General features: G+C 38.1%; 2 protein-coding genes across 2 annotated transcripts; one reads left to right on the plus strand and one right to left on the minus strand.

The window, feature by feature from the left end:
• Nucleotides 1–4073: 4073 nt before the first annotated feature.
• Nucleotides 4074–12030, plus strand: LOC111793495 (uncharacterized). Its single transcript, XM_023675400.2, has 16 exons — nucleotides 4074–4278; nucleotides 4379–4522; nucleotides 5712–5806; nucleotides 5874–5987; nucleotides 6441–6545; nucleotides 6740–6811; nucleotides 7819–7931; nucleotides 8431–8565; nucleotides 9176–9244; nucleotides 10279–10366; nucleotides 10457–10528; nucleotides 10601–10701; nucleotides 10795–10912; nucleotides 11332–11391; nucleotides 11488–11598; nucleotides 11750–12030. The coding sequence occupies exons 2-16, from the start codon at nucleotides 4429–4431 to the stop codon at nucleotides 11855–11857; spliced, it is 1455 nt and encodes a 484-aa protein (XP_023531168.2). The 5' UTR covers nucleotides 4074–4278; nucleotides 4379–4428; the 3' UTR covers nucleotides 11858–12030.
• Nucleotides 12031–19004: 6974 nt separating this feature from the next.
• Nucleotides 19005–20151, minus strand: LOC111793494 (UPF0496 protein At3g19330-like). Its single transcript, XM_023675399.2, has one exon. It carries the CDS (start codon nucleotides 20064–20066, stop codon nucleotides 19152–19154), a length of 915 nt encoding a protein of 304 aa, XP_023531167.2. The 5' UTR covers nucleotides 20067–20151; the 3' UTR covers nucleotides 19005–19151.
• Nucleotides 20152–21348: the final 1197 nt, after the last annotated feature.

The raw sequence follows: 21348 nt of genomic DNA on the forward strand, positions 1-21348 counted from the left end.
TTTGGTGTCGCCATTTTCTGTGGCAGCATCGCCAATTTCAGCTTTCCATTTTATTTTATTTTTTGTTAGTTGAAATTAAACTAAATTAAAAAAAATTAAAAAAAAAATTGTCGTTTAGCGAGGTGTGCTTATTAATTGTTTAAATAATATTTTTGTAGTTACAAAATATAATATAATTTATAAAAACTCAAGTTCGAGTGATACACTATAGTATTTCACAAACGTGCATGTATATGTGGTTGTGGTGCGGGCGAGGCGGTGATGGGAATATAATCTCGACCCCATTTAGTTAACAAAAAAGCTCTCTCCACTCTCTCTTCATTTTTCGTTTGAATGGAAATTTCTACCTGATTTGAGGTTCAACAGGTTAAATTGGCATCTTTTCACACACGTGCATGTATATGCGGTTGTGGTGTGGGCGAGGCGGGGATGGGAATATAATCCCGACCCCATTTAGTTAATGAAAAAGCTCTCTCCACTCTCTCCTCATTTTTCGTTTAAACGGAAAAATTTCTACCTTATTTGAGGTTCGACAGGTTAAATTGGCATCTTTAACAAATACACCATAGTATTTCACACACGTGCATGTATATGTGGTTGTGGTGCGGACGAGGTGGGGATGGGAATATAATCCCGACCCCATTTAGTTAACGAAAAAGCTCTCTCCACTCTCTCCTCATTTTTCGTTTAAATGGAAATTTCTACCTAATTTGAGGTTCGAGAGGTTAAATTGGCATCTTTTCACACACGTGCATGTATATGCGGTCGTGGTGTGGGCGAGGCGGGGATGGGAATATAATCCCGACCCCATTTAGTTAATGAAAAAGCTCTCTCCACTCTCTCCTCATTTTACGTTTAAACGGAAAAATTTCTACCTTATTTGAGGTTCGACAGGTTAAATTGGCATCTTTAACAAATACACCATAGTATTTCACACACGTGCATGTATATGTGGTTGTGGTGCGGACGAGGTGGGGATGGGAATATAATCCCGACCCCATTTAGTTAATGGAAAAGCTCTCTCCACTCTCTCCACTCTCTCCTCATTTTTCGTTTAAACGGAAATTTCTACCTGATTCGAGGTTCGACAGGTTAAATTGGCATCTCTACCAAATACACCTCATAACAAGTTAAGTAGTCATTCGCCATAAGTACATATTTTATAAACTCAGACTAAACAATTTTGCACGTCAAACACGAACTCCTAAATCCAAACTAAAACAACTAAGTACCTCACATTATTAATTCGTTGCTCTTGTTGCTCTTGTTTACCATAAGAGTTCAAGCCCACCATTAGCTGATATTGTCTCTTTTGAGCTTTCCCACAAGGTTTTAAAACACGTCTACTATCAGAAGTTTTATACCTTATAAATAATGCTTCGTTTTCCTTTCAAACTAACGCGGGATCTCACATTTACTTTACTAGAACTGAAGCATAATTCATTATGATATGATTGGATTAAAAATTAATATTAAATAGTAGGTTAATATAAAATATAAATAACATAATTGTAATCAATAATAACATTTTTTTTTTTTTTTTTTTTTGTATTTGTACCATTTATTCTAATGTTTTGTTTAATATAACGTATTATATTAATATATTAATATATTATATTTGAATAATTTATGTGATGTCATAAATATTAAATGACATAAAGTGAAAGAGATAGGAGAGCTCGTAAATAATTAATACAAAAGTGAAGGTCTCGTTAATAAACCATAGAAAAAAAATAAATGTTGTGATTTAACTAATAAATAAAATTATTAAATATTAATTTATGATTTTTATTTTCATTAAACCACTATTTTTATGAAATTTCTATTTAAATAATTTATAAAAGTAATAATTCCGTGACAAAAATAATATTTCATAAAAGTGATGAGTTGATCGAGTATATAATAACCAACAAAATTAAATATCGTGTTAGATGAACATGACTCTCCACAATGGTATGATATTATCCATGAGTTTTCACCAAAGGCTTCACACCAATAAATATAGTATTCATTGATTATAAACCCATGATCATTTCTTAAATTAATCGATGTGGGACTTTCATCCAACATTTCGAACATTTATTCAAATTTTAATTTTCAATAAAAGTAAAATTTAAACATTTAATTAAGATGGATCGTCGGTCAAAAATTGTTTTTTTTTTAATTATTAGAAACTAAATAATACAAAATTACGAAATAAAGAAAAATATATACAATTATATGTTAATAAAAAATTGTATATTTTATTTTATTTTATTATTATTATTTTATTTTATGTATTTTGAGATTGAGAGAGTTATTTAGTTTTTAACACCAAAGCTGAATTTAAAGTTTTTATAAAATGTAAAATTACTATTTGAACCTTCATGACCCATACGAAAGGACGTGTCAAATCATATAATTGCATAACCTAAATAAAAAAACAAAAAGACATATAGAACGGGTCTCAGTCTTCTCATCCGTCGCTGTTTTATCCCTTCACGTAGTGCCAGATAGACAATAAACAAAGCGAGGATAGGTAAGTCATTTCACAATAAAATACAAACATTTAAATATTAAAGCTTCACTATATTATTTTAAAAACTAATCTTATTATTTTAAAATTTGAAATAGTATCTTTAATCTTTAATGAATATTTCAAAATAAAATTAAAAAATGGTTAAAATATTTAACAAAATAATGTCTAAATACATTATTTTAAAGTTAAACCAAAAGATTTATAATTGACCCACCAATTTTTTTTTTTAATATTTTAATAAATTAAAATATTTATAAAATAAAAAATAATTAGAGAGGTCTATTTAACCCATGAAACATAGAACGAATGGTTGAGGATTATTGGACGTGAGTCCCACATTGGTTAATTTAGTGGAAGATCATGAGTTTATAAGTGAGAAATACTCACTCCATTAGAATAAATGAGGCCCTTGAGAAGCCCAAAACAAAGTCATGAGAACTTACACTTTACACTATAAGTGGAGTCATGAGAACTTACATTTTAAGTGGAAAATATCATACCATTTGGAGAGTCGTGATTCCTAACATGGTATCACTTAGCAATGACAATAAAATCCTCAAATATCGAACAAATGTTTTACTTTGTTTGAGGGCTCTAAGGAAAGGAGTCGAGCCTCGATTAAGGGGAGGCCCCACTTAGCAATGACAATAAAATCCTCAAATATCGAACAAATGTTTTACTTTGTTTGAGGGCTCTAAGGAAAGGAGTCGAGCCTCGATTAAGGGGAGGCCCTTAAGGCTTTGGGATAAAATCCTCAAATATCGAACAAATGTTTTACTTTGTTTGAGGGCTCTAAAGAAAGGAGTCGAGCCTCGATTAAGGGGAGGCACTTAAGGCTTTGGGATAAAATCCTCAAATATCGAACAAACTGTTTACTTTGTTCGAGGGCTCTAAAGAAAGGAGTTGATACTCGATTAAGGAGAGGCCCTTGAAGCTTATGGAGAATCAAATATCGAACAAATGTTTTACTTTGTTTGAGGGCTCTAAAGAAAGGAGTCGAGTCTCGATTAAGGGGAGGCCCTAAAGGCTGCCCTTAAGGCTTTGGGATAAAATCCTCAAATATCGAACAAATTGTTTACTTTGTTCGAGGGCTCTAAAGAAAGGAGTTGATACTCGATTAAGGAGAGGCCCTTGAAGCTTATGGAGAATCGTGATTCCTAACGTGGAGTGAGACTCCATCTCAACCTAAATTTCCATTTTATAATTTCGAAATATTATTAAATATATAAGATGCTAAAAAAAAAATTGTTCTCCACACAAATAAATAATAAATTATACGATATAAAATTGATATATATATATAATTTATTAATTAATTAAATTAGGGAATTTTGGTCGACCTCGGTTGTGTCGGTCGGCATGGGACCCACTAATCCACTAACAAAAAAATCGTATAATTTGGATTTATGGCTAAGCAACTAATCATTTCTGACGGTAGAAGAATTACCAAGAAACAAAAAACGACAAAGATGAAAGGGCGTAGCACTTGGCGGTTGAATTTCTAAATAAATAAATAAATTAATTAATTAAATATTATTGAAATTACCCGACAGGTGTGTAGAATACAACAGAACATTTCCCCTCCGAACCGAGCGGCCAGTTTCAGGAGAATTTTTAGTGTTCAACGGATGGTTGAGAGGAGCGACAAATTCTGTGGCAAATTTTTAGTGTCTCTTCATCATATTTATGATTAGTTTTCTAATCCACTCGGACTGCTGTTCTCGACACTGTTTCGGAGGATATACTTTGCTGATTCCGAGGTTTTTTCTTCCCGTTCTGCCTTGTTCTTTAAGGCATGAATTGAACATTCTTGTCGCGAATCTTACTGTCTTTTGCTTCGGTATTTGGTCATTCCTTCAGGGATTATTGTCGGTCGTTGCTGAGCTCTTCTATTTCGTTGGTTCTAAACTATGGGGAAGAACAAGGAAGTAATTCGGCTGGAGCGTGAATCTGTCATTCCGGTGTTGAAGCCCAGGCTGATCATGACTTTGGCTAATCTAATTGGTTCGAACACCTCTCTTTCTGGTTTACAATTTTTGGGTTTCTGTTGTTTCTTTATGAGTTCTTGGACTGTGTTTCTCCGCTCTCTAAACTGCTTGTTTATGTTTATTTTGTAGCATTCGTTTTGAGTAGGCTGGTGCTATTATTCTCTTTGTATTGCTCATATTGTTGTTCATAATGCTGTTGATGTGAACCCTTTTCCTTGGCCCGTGATTTTTCGTTTTCGTCTAAGGGTACGGTGAGATCCTACCTCGATTGGGGAGGAGAATGAAGCATCCTTTTTATAAGGGTGTGGTAACCTCTTCTTAATAGATGCGTTTTAAAAACTTTGAGGCGAAACTCGAAAGGAAAGCCCAAAGAGGACAATATTTGCTAGCGGTGGGCTTGAGCCATTACAAATGGTATTAGAGATAGAACACCGGGCGATGTGCCTGCGAGAAGGTTGAGCCTCGAAAGGGGGTGGACATGGGATGGTGTACCAACAAGGACGTTAGGCCTTGAAGGGAGGGTGGATTGAGAGGTCTCACATCGATTGGAGAAGGGAATGAGTGCCAGTTAGGACGTTGGACTCCGAAATGGGGTGGATTGTGAGATCCCACATCGGTTGGGGAGGAGAACGAAGCATCCTTTATAAGGGTGTGGATATCTTTTCTAGTAGACGTGTTTTAAAAACCTCGAGGGAAAGTCCAAAGAGGACAATATATGTTAGCGGTGGGCTTGGGCCGTAACAGATGGTATTAGAGTCAGACACCAAACGATGTGCCAGCGAGGAGGCTCGAAGGGGGGTGGACACGAGGCGGTGTACTAACAAGGACGCTGGGCTCCGAAGGAGGGTGGATTGAGGGATCCCACATCGATTGTAGAAAGGAACGAGTGCCAGTGAGGTCTTTGGACCCCGAAGGGGGTGGATTGTGAGATCCCACATTGGTTTGGGAGGAGAACGAAGCATCTTTTTTAAGGGTGTGGAAACCTCTCCCTAACAGACGCGTTTTAAAAACCTTGAGGGAAAAGTCCAAAGAGGACGATATGTGCTAGCGGTGGGCTTGGGCCGTTACAGATATGCACTTCTAGGGATAGAAGAATGACCACGGTTCATTAATATTTTCTTGACCACGTGCCAAACTGAGACGAAAGATCCTAAAAAATCATGTTCCATTTATAACTCCGTTGCTGATTGTTTCTTGCTTTATAGAACATAGTTCTGACCGAGCTGAGTTCTTGAAACTCTGCAAGCGTGTGGAGTACACAATTCGAGCTTGGTACCTTCTACAATTTGAGGATTTGATGGTACTCATTTCACTGCTCTACTATTCTCTTATGAACCTGAACTGACAGATATCTGTTATGATTTCAGCAACTCTACTCTCTTTTCGATCCTGTTCATGGAGCCCAGAAGTTGGAGCAGCAACATCTATCCTCCGATGAAATTCAAGTTCTCGAGCAAAATTTTCTTTCTTACCTGTTTCAGGTTCGTACAACTTCACTACTTCTCTCATTTTCTTTACGGTGATAATCAGTATTGCAAGATCCCACATCAGTTGGGGAGGAGAACGAAGCATTCGTTATAAGGGTACGAAAATCTCTCCCTAGCAGACGCGTTTTAAAAACCTTAAAAGGAAAGCCCAAAGAGGACAATATCTGCTGGCGGTGGACTTAGACCGTTACCATCAGTTTCTCAATTCACTTTCCAATCCAACTTAGCTACATTAGGACATAAATAAAAATTCAAAAACGCTTTGAGGAGTGAGTTTGATCCTTGTCACGGCCGCCTACCTAAGACATTAATCAAGGCGAGCTTGAGTTGATCCGAACACTCGTAGTTATTAAGAATTTTGTGATTATTTGTTCTTTGCTTGAATTTAATGACTATCTGATTAGTGTTACCCATTGATCATTTAAGACGTCCTAAACTTTTATACAGATTATGGAAAAGAGTAACTTCAAGATAACAAGTGACGAGGAGGTCGAAATTGCGCTATCAGGGCAGTATCTCCTAAATCTTCCTATTACAGTTGACGACTCCAAGGTTCGTTTTTTAATTATGCATGTTTTAAGATCTAAAACGAGAGACGACGTGTAAAAAATGCAAAAAGTTATTTTCCGATATGAATAGTTTAGAAGAATATCGTGGTGGAATCATGTAATTCATATGTGAATATGATAATATTCTCCATATTATCTCCTTTGCTTAGGATCTATGTTTATATTTTTACTTTGTAGCTCGACAAGGTTGTTTTAAAGAAGTATTTTACTGCACATCCTCAACCCAACCTACCCGACTTTGTTGACAAGGTATGTAATTTATTCGCACGTAACTTCCGACGTTTTAAAGTTTCTTCAACTCATTAAAAAATTGTTTCTTGCTTGAGCTTTCTGTGGAGGATTGTTCGGAGAGGAGTCCCCATCTCGGTTAATTAAGGGATTGATCATGGGTTTATAAGTAAGAAATACTATCTCCATTCGTACGAGGCCTTTTGGGATAACCAAAAGTAAAGCCATGAGAGCTTATGTTCAAAGTGGACAATATCATAAGATGGTATCAGGGTCATGCCCTTAACTTAGCCATGTCAATAGAATCCTCAAATGTCGAACAAAAAAGTTGTGAGTCTCGAAGGTGTAGTCAAAAGTGACTTAATTGTCGAACAAAAGGTGTACTTTGTTCGAGGGCTCCAGAGAAGGAGTCAAGTCTCGATTAAGGGGAGGCTGTTCGAGGGCTTCATAGGCCTCAGGGGAGGCTCTATGGTGTACTTTGTTCGAGGGGAGGATTGTTGGGAGAGGTGTCCCACATCAACTAATCAAGGGGTTGATCATGGGTTTATAAGTAAGGAATACTATCTCCATTGGTACCGGACCTTTTGGGAAAACCAAAAGTAAAGCCATGAGAGCTTATGCCCAAAGTGGACAATATCATACCGTTGTGGAGAATCGTGACTTTCTACTTATTTCCTCTCTTCAACCCCTTTATTTTCTTAGGTCCGACTATTCATGCATAGATTCTTTGACACGGACCTCATGCTATGATCATAGTTTTGAACTACTTCGTAGCACTAGTGTCTGGTTTACGAGGCCACAAAGGGTCTTGTCCTATGTTTTGCAGAAGGTGTTGTACAGAGTAGGTCATTGGTATTAAATATAGAAACTCGAGCTATTTGTTGGTAGGTCACATTGTTTTAGTTTTGTGCATGGGATGTTCATGAGTGGTATGATTCTTTGCAACTGTGTAACCTTATACTCACCCTGAATGAATACGGGCCTATATCTCTCACTTTCTATCTCATTTGTACCTTTTTTTTTGTCAGTACGTTATATTTAGGCGAGGAATTGGAATTGACCGAACGACCGATTTCTTTTTCATGGAGAAAGTAGATATGGTTATTGCAAGATTTTGGGCGTATCTTTTAAGGTTAATGAAGTAAGTTAATGCTTCAAATCAATAAACAATTTATTTCATTTATGTGAGATCCCACGTTGGTTGGAGAGGAGAACGAAACATTCTTTATAAGGGTGTGGAAACCTCTCCCTAACAGACGCGTTTTAAAACCGTGAGGCTGACGGTGATATGTAACGGGCCAAAGCAGACAATATCTGTTGGCGGTGGGCTTGGGTTGTTACAAATGATATCAGAGCCAAACACCGGGCGGTATGCCAACAAGGACATTGGGTCCCCAAGGAGGGTGGATTGTGAGACCCCACATTGGTTGGAGAAGGAAACGAAGCATTCTTTATAAGGGTGTGGAAACCTCTCCCTAATAGGGTGACAGTGAAAAGGAGATTTCTAGCCGGTTCTTTTGTGTAGTTTTTGGGAGGGAGTTCTCTCTACTCGTAGCCCTTAGGTTGTTCTTGGTTCTTTTTGAACACCATTCATATTATTTCTTGTTTTTGTCCTTTTGATTGGCGTGACGTGGTTGCAGGCTAGAAAAGATTTTCTCCCGACAGCCAAAAAGACGACCTATGGAAGATTCGAAGAAGAATGATGAGGCTACCACTGATGTTGATCAAGATGACCTACATGTCGAACGAATTCGTCTGGAGAATATGGAACTAAGGTTGTATATAGTTTCTCACAACTCATGTCTGACTCAGTTGGTTCATGATTGCATATATAAATTTTGTTTCCTTTTCCTTCGACATATTTAGATCTGGACTGACACCTTCTAGACCGCCATCAAAGTGTTAGCCTCCCAAACTGGCTATTCTCATTGAAGAAATGAGTCTCGAACTTGTTCCCTCTAATGTTTTATCGACCCATTAGGCCATTGAATGTCATAGATATGTGGTATGAGAGTTTCTTCTCATCCAGCCGCTTTACTTACCTTGTTCAATCTGGTAAAGGAGTGAACCCGAGGTTCAGGTTTTCGGTTTCTTCTTCTTTTCTTACGGTTCAATCTGGTGAAGGAGTGAAGAAGAATTCTTGTTGAGTCTTTCCTTCGTGTTCAGTCGAATTTATCGTTCGTTTCGTCTTTTCTTCTAAATTACCTCGTGAAATCAGGTTCAGGTTTTCGGTTGAGTCTTTGTTTACAGTAAGTATAATGAAGAAGTGCATTCCATTATCCATTATTATTGGTTGTACATATACTTTTCGACAATGAAACATATATTTCTATTCGATAAAACGAAGTTCAGAAGATTAACTCTCTAAATTTTTCGTCTTTACAGCGTTCGCAATATGCTGGGCAAGACTACTATTCAAGAACCTACCTTCGATAGGATTATTGTAGTTTACAGGTACTGCTCTGTTGATTAGTTCGTGCACCATTCTTTTTTGAACTTCCATTTTAAATCGAGTAGGATTTGATTACCGTGTTTATCTTCGTTTGGCTAAATGAGTTGGAAGTCTTGGTTCAAAACCAGACGGGGCCATTTAAGTACATTTTGGAGTTTGTGGTCTTTATTGACCGGAAGGGTATATATCGATGATTTATCCTTACTATCATTGCTATGCTGTTTATTATCCGTGCGTATTGGTGAAGGAATGACCTTGCGAGTTAGTATCCAAGCTAAGAATGAATGATATCTATTACTCCGTCAAGGTTGGACTCCAATCCCGAATGGAAGAATAGGATGGTATCTTAAGAAAAAGCCGCTACAGAAAGTGCATAGTCGTAGATGCTTCGATCTACTAGTCGTCTTCAAATACCTTGTCCTTGAGGTTTTTGAATCGGTCAGGAATGTAGCGTGACAACGAGCAAAATAGGATGAACTCTAGGCATGTTCTTCTATAAGACCTCGAAAAATTGCTTCAAGGAATTACCATTGCAAGTGATGGAGTTCTTCCGAACATCAATCTATTCTCCAAGAGGAGTGAGCACAAGAGAGACAAGTAACAGCCAGTGGAAGTGCTCCAAGAGGAGTGAACACGAGAGAGACAAGCAACGCCCGTGGAAGTGTTCCAAGAGGTTTGAGCACGAGAAAGACAAACAACGTCGTTGGAAATGCTCTAAGGGGAGTGAGCACGAGAGAGACAAGTAATGCCTATGGAAGTGCTCCAAAAGGAGTAAGTACGAGAGAGACAAACAACGCCAGTGAACGTGCTCTAAGGGGAGTGAGCATGAGAGAGAAAAGTAATGCCCATGGAAGTGCTCGAAAAGGACTGAGCATGAGAGAGACAAGCAACGTTTGTGGAAGGGCTCTAAGGGGATAGTATGTGCTTACTGTTGTGTTAGTATCTAAGCCGAGAATGAATGATATCTATTACTCTGTTTTTTCAATTATTCTGAACTATAGTTCGTTGACATGTAAAAGGAATGGTAATTCTTCAGGCGAGCAAGCACAAAGTCCAACCCCGATCGTGGAATATACGTCAAGCATTTTAAAAACATTCCGATGGCCGATATGGAAATAGTACTTGTAAGTTCATTTTCACCATTTTAGTAATCATTCTCCTTAGCTCCTTGAAAAGTTCGGGCGATAAGATCGATTACAAACTTCTTGTGACAGCCCGAGAAGAAAAGTCCGGGATTGACTCCAATGGACTGGGTTACGTTCCTCGTATCTGCTATAGTCGGGCTGGTTAGTTTTAAGAATGTTTACGTAATGCACTTAATATTTCATTTACGTGTTCTTATCGTTTATATATTTTAGGTTGCTGTAGTGGGTTCGATCGAAATGCCAAAGGCGGATTTTTGGGTCATTTTTGCCGTTCTCTCTACGGTTGTCGGTTACTGTGCGAAGACCTATTTCTCGTTAAGTACCTTTCTCTGTTAGATGCGTATTAGTATTGTCTTGTTTTCTCTAATGCTCGTAATAGTCTGTGGTCATTCTTTTTAAACCTCTAGGTTTCAGCAAAATTTGGCTACATATCAGAACTTAATCACACAATCGATGTACGACAAACAGCTCGATAGCGGAAGGGGCACGCTTCTTCATCTGTGTGATGATGTGATCCAACAGGAAGTATGTATATTATGATGTTCTTGTCGGTCGTATCTGAATATCGTATAAAGACTATCTTTCATGGTTGTTCGTAATTGGATCGTTGAAGGATATGTTTAGTGGTCGTTTTGCTAGTAGCTTTCATGCTTTTGTGAGGAATATTTTCTCGTACTGTTTTGTACGGTTCGACCATTCTGTTTGCCTGCTCACTGGTTTAGCTTCTGTTTGCACGTATACGCGTGTTGATCAAGTTTTTACTTCGGTACTTAACGAAATTTTATAGCTAGTTCAGCTTAGTTGTTTTCTTGGGTATGCCGGTGGTATGTCGACTGTCGATGTTTTGCTCGTGCTCTTTCCAAATGTTGAGTTTCTCTGTCGTTTACGACACGAACGATTAATCGATACTTATAATGCCTTTTTTTCCCCTTGATGTTGTGAAGGTCAAAGAGGTGATCATTTCATTCTTTATACTGATGGAACAAGGCAAAGCTACTTTAACAGTATTGATCTTCTATCTCTACTTTATGTTCTTGCTCTTTTTTTGAATCGAAAGCTCGATGCCGATTATCTGAAATTTTACGGTGAAATGTGATTAGGATCTTGATCTACGGTGTGAGGAGTTGATCAAAGAAGAGTTCCGTGAGCGTTGCAACTTCGAAGTGGACGATGCAGTTCAAAAGTTAGAGAAATTGGGAATCGTTTCACGGGTTAGTCTAAGCGTTTTTCTTACTGAAATCGAAGCATGACAACACGTGCATATACACACACACATACGTACGACTGCAGACTTTTTGGTTTATATAAGTTGATGGTGCACGGTATACTCGTCTGATTCGTTCTTCGTCGACTTTGATTTAGGATACCATTGGACGTTATTTCTGCGTTGGATTAAAACGTGCGAATGAGATCATTGGAGCGACGACAGAGGAGCTCGTCCTGAAAGCGAGGCAGGGTCTTAATCCTTGAAGTGAAAATGGTGCTTAGAAAATCATCCATTTCAGTAGCTTAGTGATGCTTGCTCTTGTAGTTTTGTTCTTGTATTTACCATAGAAATGCTACTCTTTGATGCGTTTCCAAGCTTGATTTGGGTGTGGTAAATGATATCAATAATATACACTTCCAAGGCTGCTTTTGTATTAGTTTGGACCAGAGATGTTACCGAAAGACTCACGTCGGGTGGAGAGGGGAACGAAACATTTCTTATAAGGGTGTGGAAACCTCTCTCTAGTAGACGCGTTTTAAAACTGTGAGGCTGACGACGATACGTAAGAGGCTAAAACAGATAATATCTGCTAGCGGTGAGTTTGAGCTGTTACAAATGGTATTAGAGCTGGACACTGGATGGTGTGTCAATGAGGATGCTGGCCTCCTGAATAACCATTTAGATGCTAGATTGATAACTACTATACGTAAAGGGCCAAACAGATAATATCTGCTAGTGGTGGGTTTGAGTTGTTACAAATGGTATTAGAGTCGAACACTGGATGGTGTGTCAATGAGGACGCTGGCCTCCTGGATAACCATTTAGATGCTAGATTGATAACTAGGATACGTAAAGGGTAAAGCAGATAATATCTGCTAGTGATGGGTTTGAATGGTTACAAATGGTACTAGAGTTGGACACTGGACGGTATTTCAATGAGGACGGTGGCCTCCTGGATAACCACTTAGATGTTAGATTGATAACTACGATACGTAAAGGGTCAAAGTAGATAATATCTGCTAGCAATGGGTTTAAAATGTTACAAATGGTATTAGAGCTGGACACTGGACGGTATTTCAATGAGGACGCTGGCCTCCTGGATAACCATTTAGATGCTAGATTGATAACTACGATACGTAAAGGGTAAAGCAGATAATATCTGCTAGTGATGGGTTTGAATGGTTACAAATGGTACTAGAGCTGGACACTGGACGGTATTTCAATGAGGACGGTGGCCTCCTGGATAACCACTTAGATGTTAGATTGATAACTACGATACGTAAAGGGTCAAAGTAGATAATATCTGCTAGCAATGGGTTTAAAATGTTACAAATGGTATTAGAGCTGGACACTGGACGGTATTTCAATGAGGACGCTGGCCTCCTGGATAACCATTTAGATGCTAGATTGATAACTACGATACGTAAAGGGTAAAGCAGATAATATCTGCTAGTGATGGGTTTGAATGGTTACAAATGGTACTAGAGCTGGACACTGGACGGTATTTCAATGAGGACGGTGGCCTCCTGGATAACCACTTAGATGTTAGATTGATAACTACGATACGTAAAGGGTCAAAGTAGATAATATCTGCTAGCAATGGGTTTAAAATGTTACAAATGGTATTAGAGCTGGACACTGGACGGTATTTCAATGAGGACGCTGGCCTCCTGGATAACCATTTAGATGCTAGATTGATAACTACGATACGTAAAGGGTAAAGCAGATAATATCTGCTAGTGATGGGTTTGAATGGTTACAAATGGTACTAGAGCTGGACACTGGACGGTATTTCAATGAGGACGGTGGCCTCCTGGATAACCACTTAGATGTTAGATTGATAACTACGATACGTAAAGGGTCAAAGTAGATAATATCTGCTAGCAATGGGTTTAAAATGTTACAAATGGTATTAGAGCTGGACACTGGACGGTATTTCAATGAGGACGCTGGCCTCCTGGATAACCATTTAGATGCTAGATTGATAACTACGATACGTAAAGGGTAAAGCAGATAATATCTGCTAGTGATGGGTTTGAATGGTTACAAATGGTACTAGAGCTGGACACTGGACGGTATTTCAATGAGGACGGTGGCCTCCTGGATAACCACTTAGATGTTAGATTGATAACTACGATACGTAAAGGGTCAAAGTAGATAATATCTGCTAGCAATGGGTTTAAAATGTTACAAATGGTATTAGAGCTGGACACTGGACGGTATTTCAATGAGGACGCTGGCCTCCTGGATAACCATTTAGATGCTAGATTGATAACTACGATACGTAAAGGGTAAAGCAGATAATATCTGCTAGTGATGGGTTTGAATGGTTACAAATGGTACTAGAGCTGGACACTGGACGGTATTTCAATGAGGACGGTGGCCTCCTGGATAACCACTTAGATGTTAGATTGATAACTACGATACGTAAAGGGTCAAAGTAGATAATATCTGCTAGCAATGGGTTTAAAATGTTACAAATGGTATTAGAGCTGGACACTGGACGGTATTTCAATGAGGACGCTGGCCTCCTGGATAACCATTTAGATGCTAGATTGATAACTACGATACGTAAAGGGTAAAGCAGATAATATCTGCTAGTGATGGGTTTGAATGGTTACAAATGGTACTAGAGCTGGACACTGGACGGTATTTCAATGAGGACGGTGGCCTCCTGGATAACCACTTAGATGTTAGATTGATAACTACGATACGTAAAGGGTCAAAGTAGATAATATCTGCTAGCAATGGGTTTAAAATGTTACAAATGGTATTAGAGCTGGACACTGGACGGTATTTCAATGAGGACGCTGGCCTCCTGGATAACCATTTAGATGCTAGATTGATAACTACGATACGTAAAGGGTAAAGCAGATAATATCTGCTAGTGATGGGTTTGAATGGTTACAAATGGTACTAGAGCTGGACACTGGACGGTATTTCAATGAGGACGGTGGCCTCCTGGATAACCACTTAGATGTTAGATTGATAACTACGATACGTAAAGGGTCAAAGTAGATAATATCTGCTAGCAATGGGTTTAAAATGTTACAAATGGTATTAGAGCTGGACACTGGACGGTATTTCAATGAGGACGCTGGCCTCCTGGATAACCATTTAGATGCTAGATTGATAACTACGATACGTAAAGGGTAAAGCAGATAATATCTGCTAGTGATGGGTTTGAATGGTTACAAATGGTACTAGAGCTGGACACTGGACGGTATTTCAATGAGGACGGTGGCCTCCTGGATAACCACTTAGATGTTAGATTGATAACTACGATACGTAAAGGGTCAAAGTAGATAATATCTGCTAGCAATGGGTTTAAAATGTTACAAATGGTATTAGAGCTGGACACTGGACGGTATTTCAATGAGGACGCTGGCCTCCTGGATAACCATTTAGATGCTAGATTGATAACTACGATACGTAAAGGGTAAAGCAGATAATATCTGCTAGTGATGGGTTTGAATGGTTACAAATGGTACTAGAGCTGGACACTGGACGGTATTTCAATGAGGACGGTGGCCTCCTGGATAACCACTTAGATGTTAGATTGATAACTACGATACGTAAAGGGTCAAAGTAGATAATATCTGCTAGCAATGGGTTTAAAATGTTACAAATGGTATTAGAGCTGGACACTGGACGGTATTTCAATGAGGACGCTGGCCTCCTGGATAACCATTTAGATGCTAGATTGATAACTACGATACGTAAAGGGTAAAGCAGATAATATCTGCTAGTGATGGGTTTGAATGGTTACAAATGGTACTAGAGCTGGACACTGGACGGTATTTCAATGAGGACGGTGGCCTCCTGGATAACCACTTAGATGTTAGATTGATAACTACGATACGTAAAGGGTCAAAGTAGATAATATCTGCTAGCAATGGGTTTAAAATGTTACAAATGGTATTAGAGCTGGACACTGGACGGTATTTCAATGAGGACGCTGGCCTCCTGGATAACCATTTAGATGCTAGATTGATAACTACGATACGTAAAGGGTAAAGCAGATAATATCTGCTAGTGATGGGTTTGAATGGTTACAAATGGTACTAGAGCTGGACACTGGACGGTATTTCAATGAGGACGGTGGCCTCCTGGATAACCACTTAGATGTTAGATTGATAACTACGATACGTAAAGGGTCAAAGTAGATAATATCTGCTAGCAATGGGTTTAAAATGTTACAAATGGTATTAGAGCTGGACACTGGACGGTATTTCAATGAGGACGCTGGCCTCCTGGATAACCATTTAGATGCTAGATTGATAACTACGATACGTAAAGGGTAAAGCAGATAATATCTGCTAGTGATGGGTTTGAACGGTTACAAATGGTATTAGAGCTGGACACTGGACGGTATTTCAATGAGGTCGCTGGCCTCCTGGATAACCATTTAGATGCTAAATTGATAACTACGATACGTAAAGGGCCAAAACAGATAATATTTGCTAGCGGTGGGTTTGAGCTGTTACAAATGGTATCAAAGCTGGACACTGGATGGTGTGTCAATGAGGACGCTGGCTTCCTAGATAACCATTTAGATGCTAGATTGATAACTACGATACGTAAAGGGCCAAAGCAGATAATATCTACTAGCGATGAGTTTGAGCTGTTACAAATGGTATTAGAGCCGGACACTGGATGGTGTGTCAATGAGGCTGGCCTCGTGGATAACCATTTAGATGCTAGATTGATAACTACGATACGTAGAGGGCCAAAACAGATAATATCTACTAGCGGTGGGTTTGAGCTGTTACAAATGGTATCAGAAGAGCCGGACACTAAATGGTGTGTCAATGAGGACGTTGGCCTCATGATAACCATTTAGATGCTTGGTTTAAAAGTTTAATTATTAATTTAACTTCGATTTTTGGATTGAATTAAAAAAAAAAATTAAATGATTTTTTATTTATTCAATTAAGTGTAAATAATTTATTATCTTTAAAATAAAATATTCACACATCATAATTACAATATAAAATATAAATAAGGTAATTGAATTTGGTGAGAATTGATAGGTTTAGTCGAACAATGGCCATTGGGCCACCGAGCTACGAACAGACCAGACCAAAATATGTGTTCGCCGGCCGCGCAATCCATAAACCTATTTTGGAATGAAGATACTTCGGACAGGGATGAGTAGAATACTCAATTCGAGCTTGGCATCTTCTGCATTTTGACGATTTTTTGGTATTACAGCCTCTTGATTACTGTTCCTCCTTTTTTTCAGAATTTTTCGTTCTTTTTTTTGTTCTAGATTCAATTTTATGCAGCATTTGTATTCATTATTCGATCCTATACACCGTGATACTGTTCCAGGTCCTGTGGCTATACGATTTGCTAGTTTTACCATTCAATGGTTTCTTATTCACGAATCCTTCGATTTAATTTTGGTCATCTGTCTGTCGTTGCTCGAGAATTTTTATTTGTGAATTGCAACGATCCATTTCGGTTCGGTTTTTTAATGATTTGGTTGAAAGTTCAGATGATCGTGGTGACTACGTTCAATAATTTTTGTTGTTATAGAGAGGTTCCAGCCCTAGCTGTATTTGTAGGAAGACGTATTCTGTTTTGACTTAATTTTTCTAAGAACAATTTTAAATGAACAACAGATGAGGAAATGGCGGTTGGACTTTCTGCATTATACCGTCTGAATCTTCCCTATCTCCATGGATGCGTCCAAGGTGCTAAACTACCTAATACTTCAAAGAAACATAACTATATAGCTACTGAATTATCAAGAGCAAAATTGTTTATTCCATTGTTCTGTTTTGACTCATGAAGCTTGACAAGAAGCTTTTGACGAAATACTTGATGGAGAATCCTCATGACAATCTTCCATATTTTGCTTATAAGGTACCAAACCTTCTTAGTCTTTATTAGTTTAATACAAGAGGTGATCCGGAAATGAGGCTATGGCTAATTGCTTAATTCCATTGACCCATTTCTTTGGAGTATGCTTTTGTTCTGTTACAAATTGGCCTGAGACATATTAAGAAACGTAGCTTGAGAAAATGATGGCTTTAGCTCCCATTTTTCAGCACTTTGTTCAACAACTAGTCATATCACGTTCTTCTTTTGTAAACTATATGTTCATTGTGATTTGCAGGAGGACAAGGATGCTAGTAATGAGCGTATCCATTCACATCATCATTAGATATACAAAAATTCATCCGTTAAACTCCTTTCGATATATTATTACAGATACAAATCTAGTATAGATGTAGCATCGATATATTATTACAGATACAAATCTAGTATAGATGTAGCATTGATTGTAGCATAGGTTAGCTTGCTTTGGAGCTTCGAGTCCTCATTCTTGATGTTATTTATGGTGTTCGTTACTCGTGGCTTACATTCCCATGTCTCTCAAAACTTACCCACGTCTCACTTACAGTAGAGTCAAAACTTACAGTAAAGGAGGTGACCCATTTCTTTGGAGTATGCTTTTCTTTTGTTATAAATTAGCATAAGGCATATTAAGAAACGTAGCTTGAGAAAATGATGGCTTTAGCTCCCATTCACCAACCAGTCATATCACATTCTTCTTTTGTAAACTATATGTTCGTTGTGACTTACAGTAGGACAAGGATGCTAGTAATGAATGTATCTATTCACATCACCATCATCATTAAGTAAGTATAGATATACAAAAGATTATCCTTCGAACTCATTTTGACATTATTACAAATACAAATCTGTACATATTGCATTGATTGTAGATACAAATCTAGTATACATATTGCATTGATTGTAGCATAGGTTAGCTTGCATTGTAACTTCTGGCCCTCATTCTCAATGCTATTTATGGTGTTCGTTACTCGTGGCTTACATTCCCACATCTCTCAAAACTTTCAGGTAAAGGAGGTGATTAATTTCCTTCTATATATTGATGAAGCAGGGGAAGGCTACAAAACAGCTGCTTACACAAAACCTTATTCCTTTTTCGACTCGTGCTATGATGCGGGCGAGCGAATGCTTATATTCCTGACTCACAGAGGCGATCATGAATCATGAATGAATAAGCCATTGTTGATTGATATTCATGTTCATTAATATCTCTTCCAATGCCTTCCCTGACTTGGCCAAGAATCAAACACAGGGTGCGGATGGGGCATATTCCTGTGAAGATTTGAGGAGTGCCAAATAAGATCATGGGCATAACCCCAGAGGAGATAGCACCATCTAATGTCTCACATCAACTGGAGGTATCATCTGCTCTCCATTTTCAACAAGGAAACCAATATTCTAAGATTAACTTATTAGTTAGTTCGTTCTAGTTCTCTACATTCATCCCATTAAACCCAGATCACGACGTTGCACGGTTGAAAAAGTAGGACTGTGACACCCAGATACCCATATAACTCGATTAAGAAATGCTATCAACTTTCCAGCTAAAGTGAACTGTAATAGTTACAGAAGGTATGAATTCATTGAGTTTATTAACAGTAAACTAAACATGTTAGAGACAGGTTGAATGTCAGTATGGGAACAAAACAATAATACAAGAATTAGAAAGTCCCCTGATTTAGTTAAATGTGACTATTGGGAATGAGAAGACTCAGCTTTAGATTGATGATGTAAAATCTCCTGGAGTAGTAGAGATCTTGACTGGTTGACAGTGATCAAACAAGTTGTTATCTTTTCCTCAAGAAGATCAAGGTAATGCCTCAAATTCTGTTGGTTCATCTCCAAATGTTTGAGTACTTCCTGAGCTGTGTTATTATCATTCACTATGCCCAAACCCATCTGAATGAAACGCTTGTCGCCCTCCACGGCGTTATGCAAACGCCTAACGAGGCTATCAAGCGTGTCAAGGTCAGTCTTTAGGATATAGGTATTCCTAGATGCAACTTTGATCTGAGCTGCATACGCCAATTCTCTCCTGGCGAACCTAGAAGGAATATAGGCGGTGATGGCATCGCCGCTGCAGCAGACGGTGGGAGGGCGAACAAAGCGAATCCTGGAACTGGATTTGTTAAGGCGGCGTTCCAGTTGCCGATTAAGAACGCCGAAGAGGTCACGGATTTGGTCTAAGGTCGGTGAGTCAGGGCCGGGGAAAGGATTGTGTTCCTTATCGAATTTACCGAATTCTTGGAAGACGAGGTCACAGTGGGACTGTGGAAGTTGGTCGATAAGGTTTTGGATTGGCCGATACAATCTCCGGGCTTCGGCGATGCAGCGGCGGAGGGAGAGGCAGAATCTGGTGGTTTTCTCGCTGTTATCGAAGTAAGAAGATATGAGTTCAGAAAGGGATTTGGATTTGGATCGGTGAAGAACCTTGTGGACGTGATCTCGATCAGGGCGAAGCACCTGAGCGAGCATCAGGTGGTCTTGATCGGCGACCACAAGGTCCATGGAGCTGGTGATTCTCGACATCTCCTTGTAGGAATCGGCATGGAGGACATTGATGGTGTATATGCGAGAGAGATTGGTAGATCTAGGTGAGGCATCCATGGGAGTCTCTCAAGAGCGCAGAAATGGAATGAATGAAAAATGAAGGGAAACTAATGGAAGCTGAATCGTAGCAGGATGGAAGAAGGAAAGAAGGGGTTTTATCTGTACGGTGATGACGTGGATGCTGATGACGTGGACAATTGTCTTACAATTTGTTTGACCTCCCCCCATTCACTTGCTTGGGAAGTTTCTTGCGGCTGAAGGTGGGTTCTCGGACGCGTAAGCAATAAGGTACACAATTATATATATATATATATATTTTTAACTAGTAACCTTTTTATATTTAAATTAAATTTCCATAGCTATTTTTTTTTTTTTTTAGTTTTTAAAAAAATTAACTTATAAACAATTTACCTTTGAATTTTTTATTTTACTATTTACTTTTTTTTTTTTTTTTAATAAAAAGTTTTTAAATACTTATTTTTTATTTTGAAATTTGGTTATCAATTAGGGAAAACTACGATCTCATCGAAAACACATGTGGAGATATATATTTTGTAGTCGGATCAATGCACCTCAACCTCCGCTGATCATAGCCGACAAAGATGCACCAACTAGCATAGCTGCCTTCTTTTCTAGCTTCGTCTCAGAACATATAGCAAACACACAGCCAAAGACTTTACAATGTTGGTAACGAAAAGCTAATTTTTCTTGGGGTTTCTTTTTTTCAAAATTGCGGTTGTACGTTCTTCGCATGCATCATGCTTCGACAAGTTTCGCCCTTCTTGAGCTACGTATTCACCTCTCCAACTCGGCTTCTCTTACCTCCTTCACCTATCAGCTCTTGTCTTAGGACGACTTGCAGGTTCGTTCAGTAGCTCTTTTCTTGAACGAGGTAAAGCTATTTGAAGAACCTTTACAGTCGATAGAATGAATAGTGTTTAGAATCAAACTTAACCGCTCTGGAACCTGCTCTGGAATCTTTTCCGATATTCCCTAAAATACATTTTATAAAAGTTAAAAAAATAAAATTTTAAGAACATTCCAGAAGATTCCAGAAAAAAAAATAATAAAGTAGTCTTTATAAGCTTAATTTTATAAAATATTAAATAAAAAAATAAAATAATTAACCGTATTTACATGAATTCATTAAATAATAATCACAGTTTATAAATTAATTAATAATAGTTAAGATTATTATTTATTAATATATTACTTAGCACATTTGAAAGTATTTAAAATTGTTAACTATTTTTTTCATTAAATTTAAATATTCATCAAATGAATTTTAATGAACAAAAGTTGTATTTGGTTGAAATAGGACTTTCTCATGTCGTTATTT

This window comes from Cucurbita pepo, chromosome 4 (genome assembly GCF_057944985.1).
Source record: "Cucurbita pepo subsp. pepo isolate OVF chromosome 4, ASM5794498v1, whole genome shotgun sequence".
Classification (NCBI taxonomy): Eukaryota; Viridiplantae; Streptophyta; class Magnoliopsida; order Cucurbitales; family Cucurbitaceae; genus Cucurbita; species Cucurbita pepo.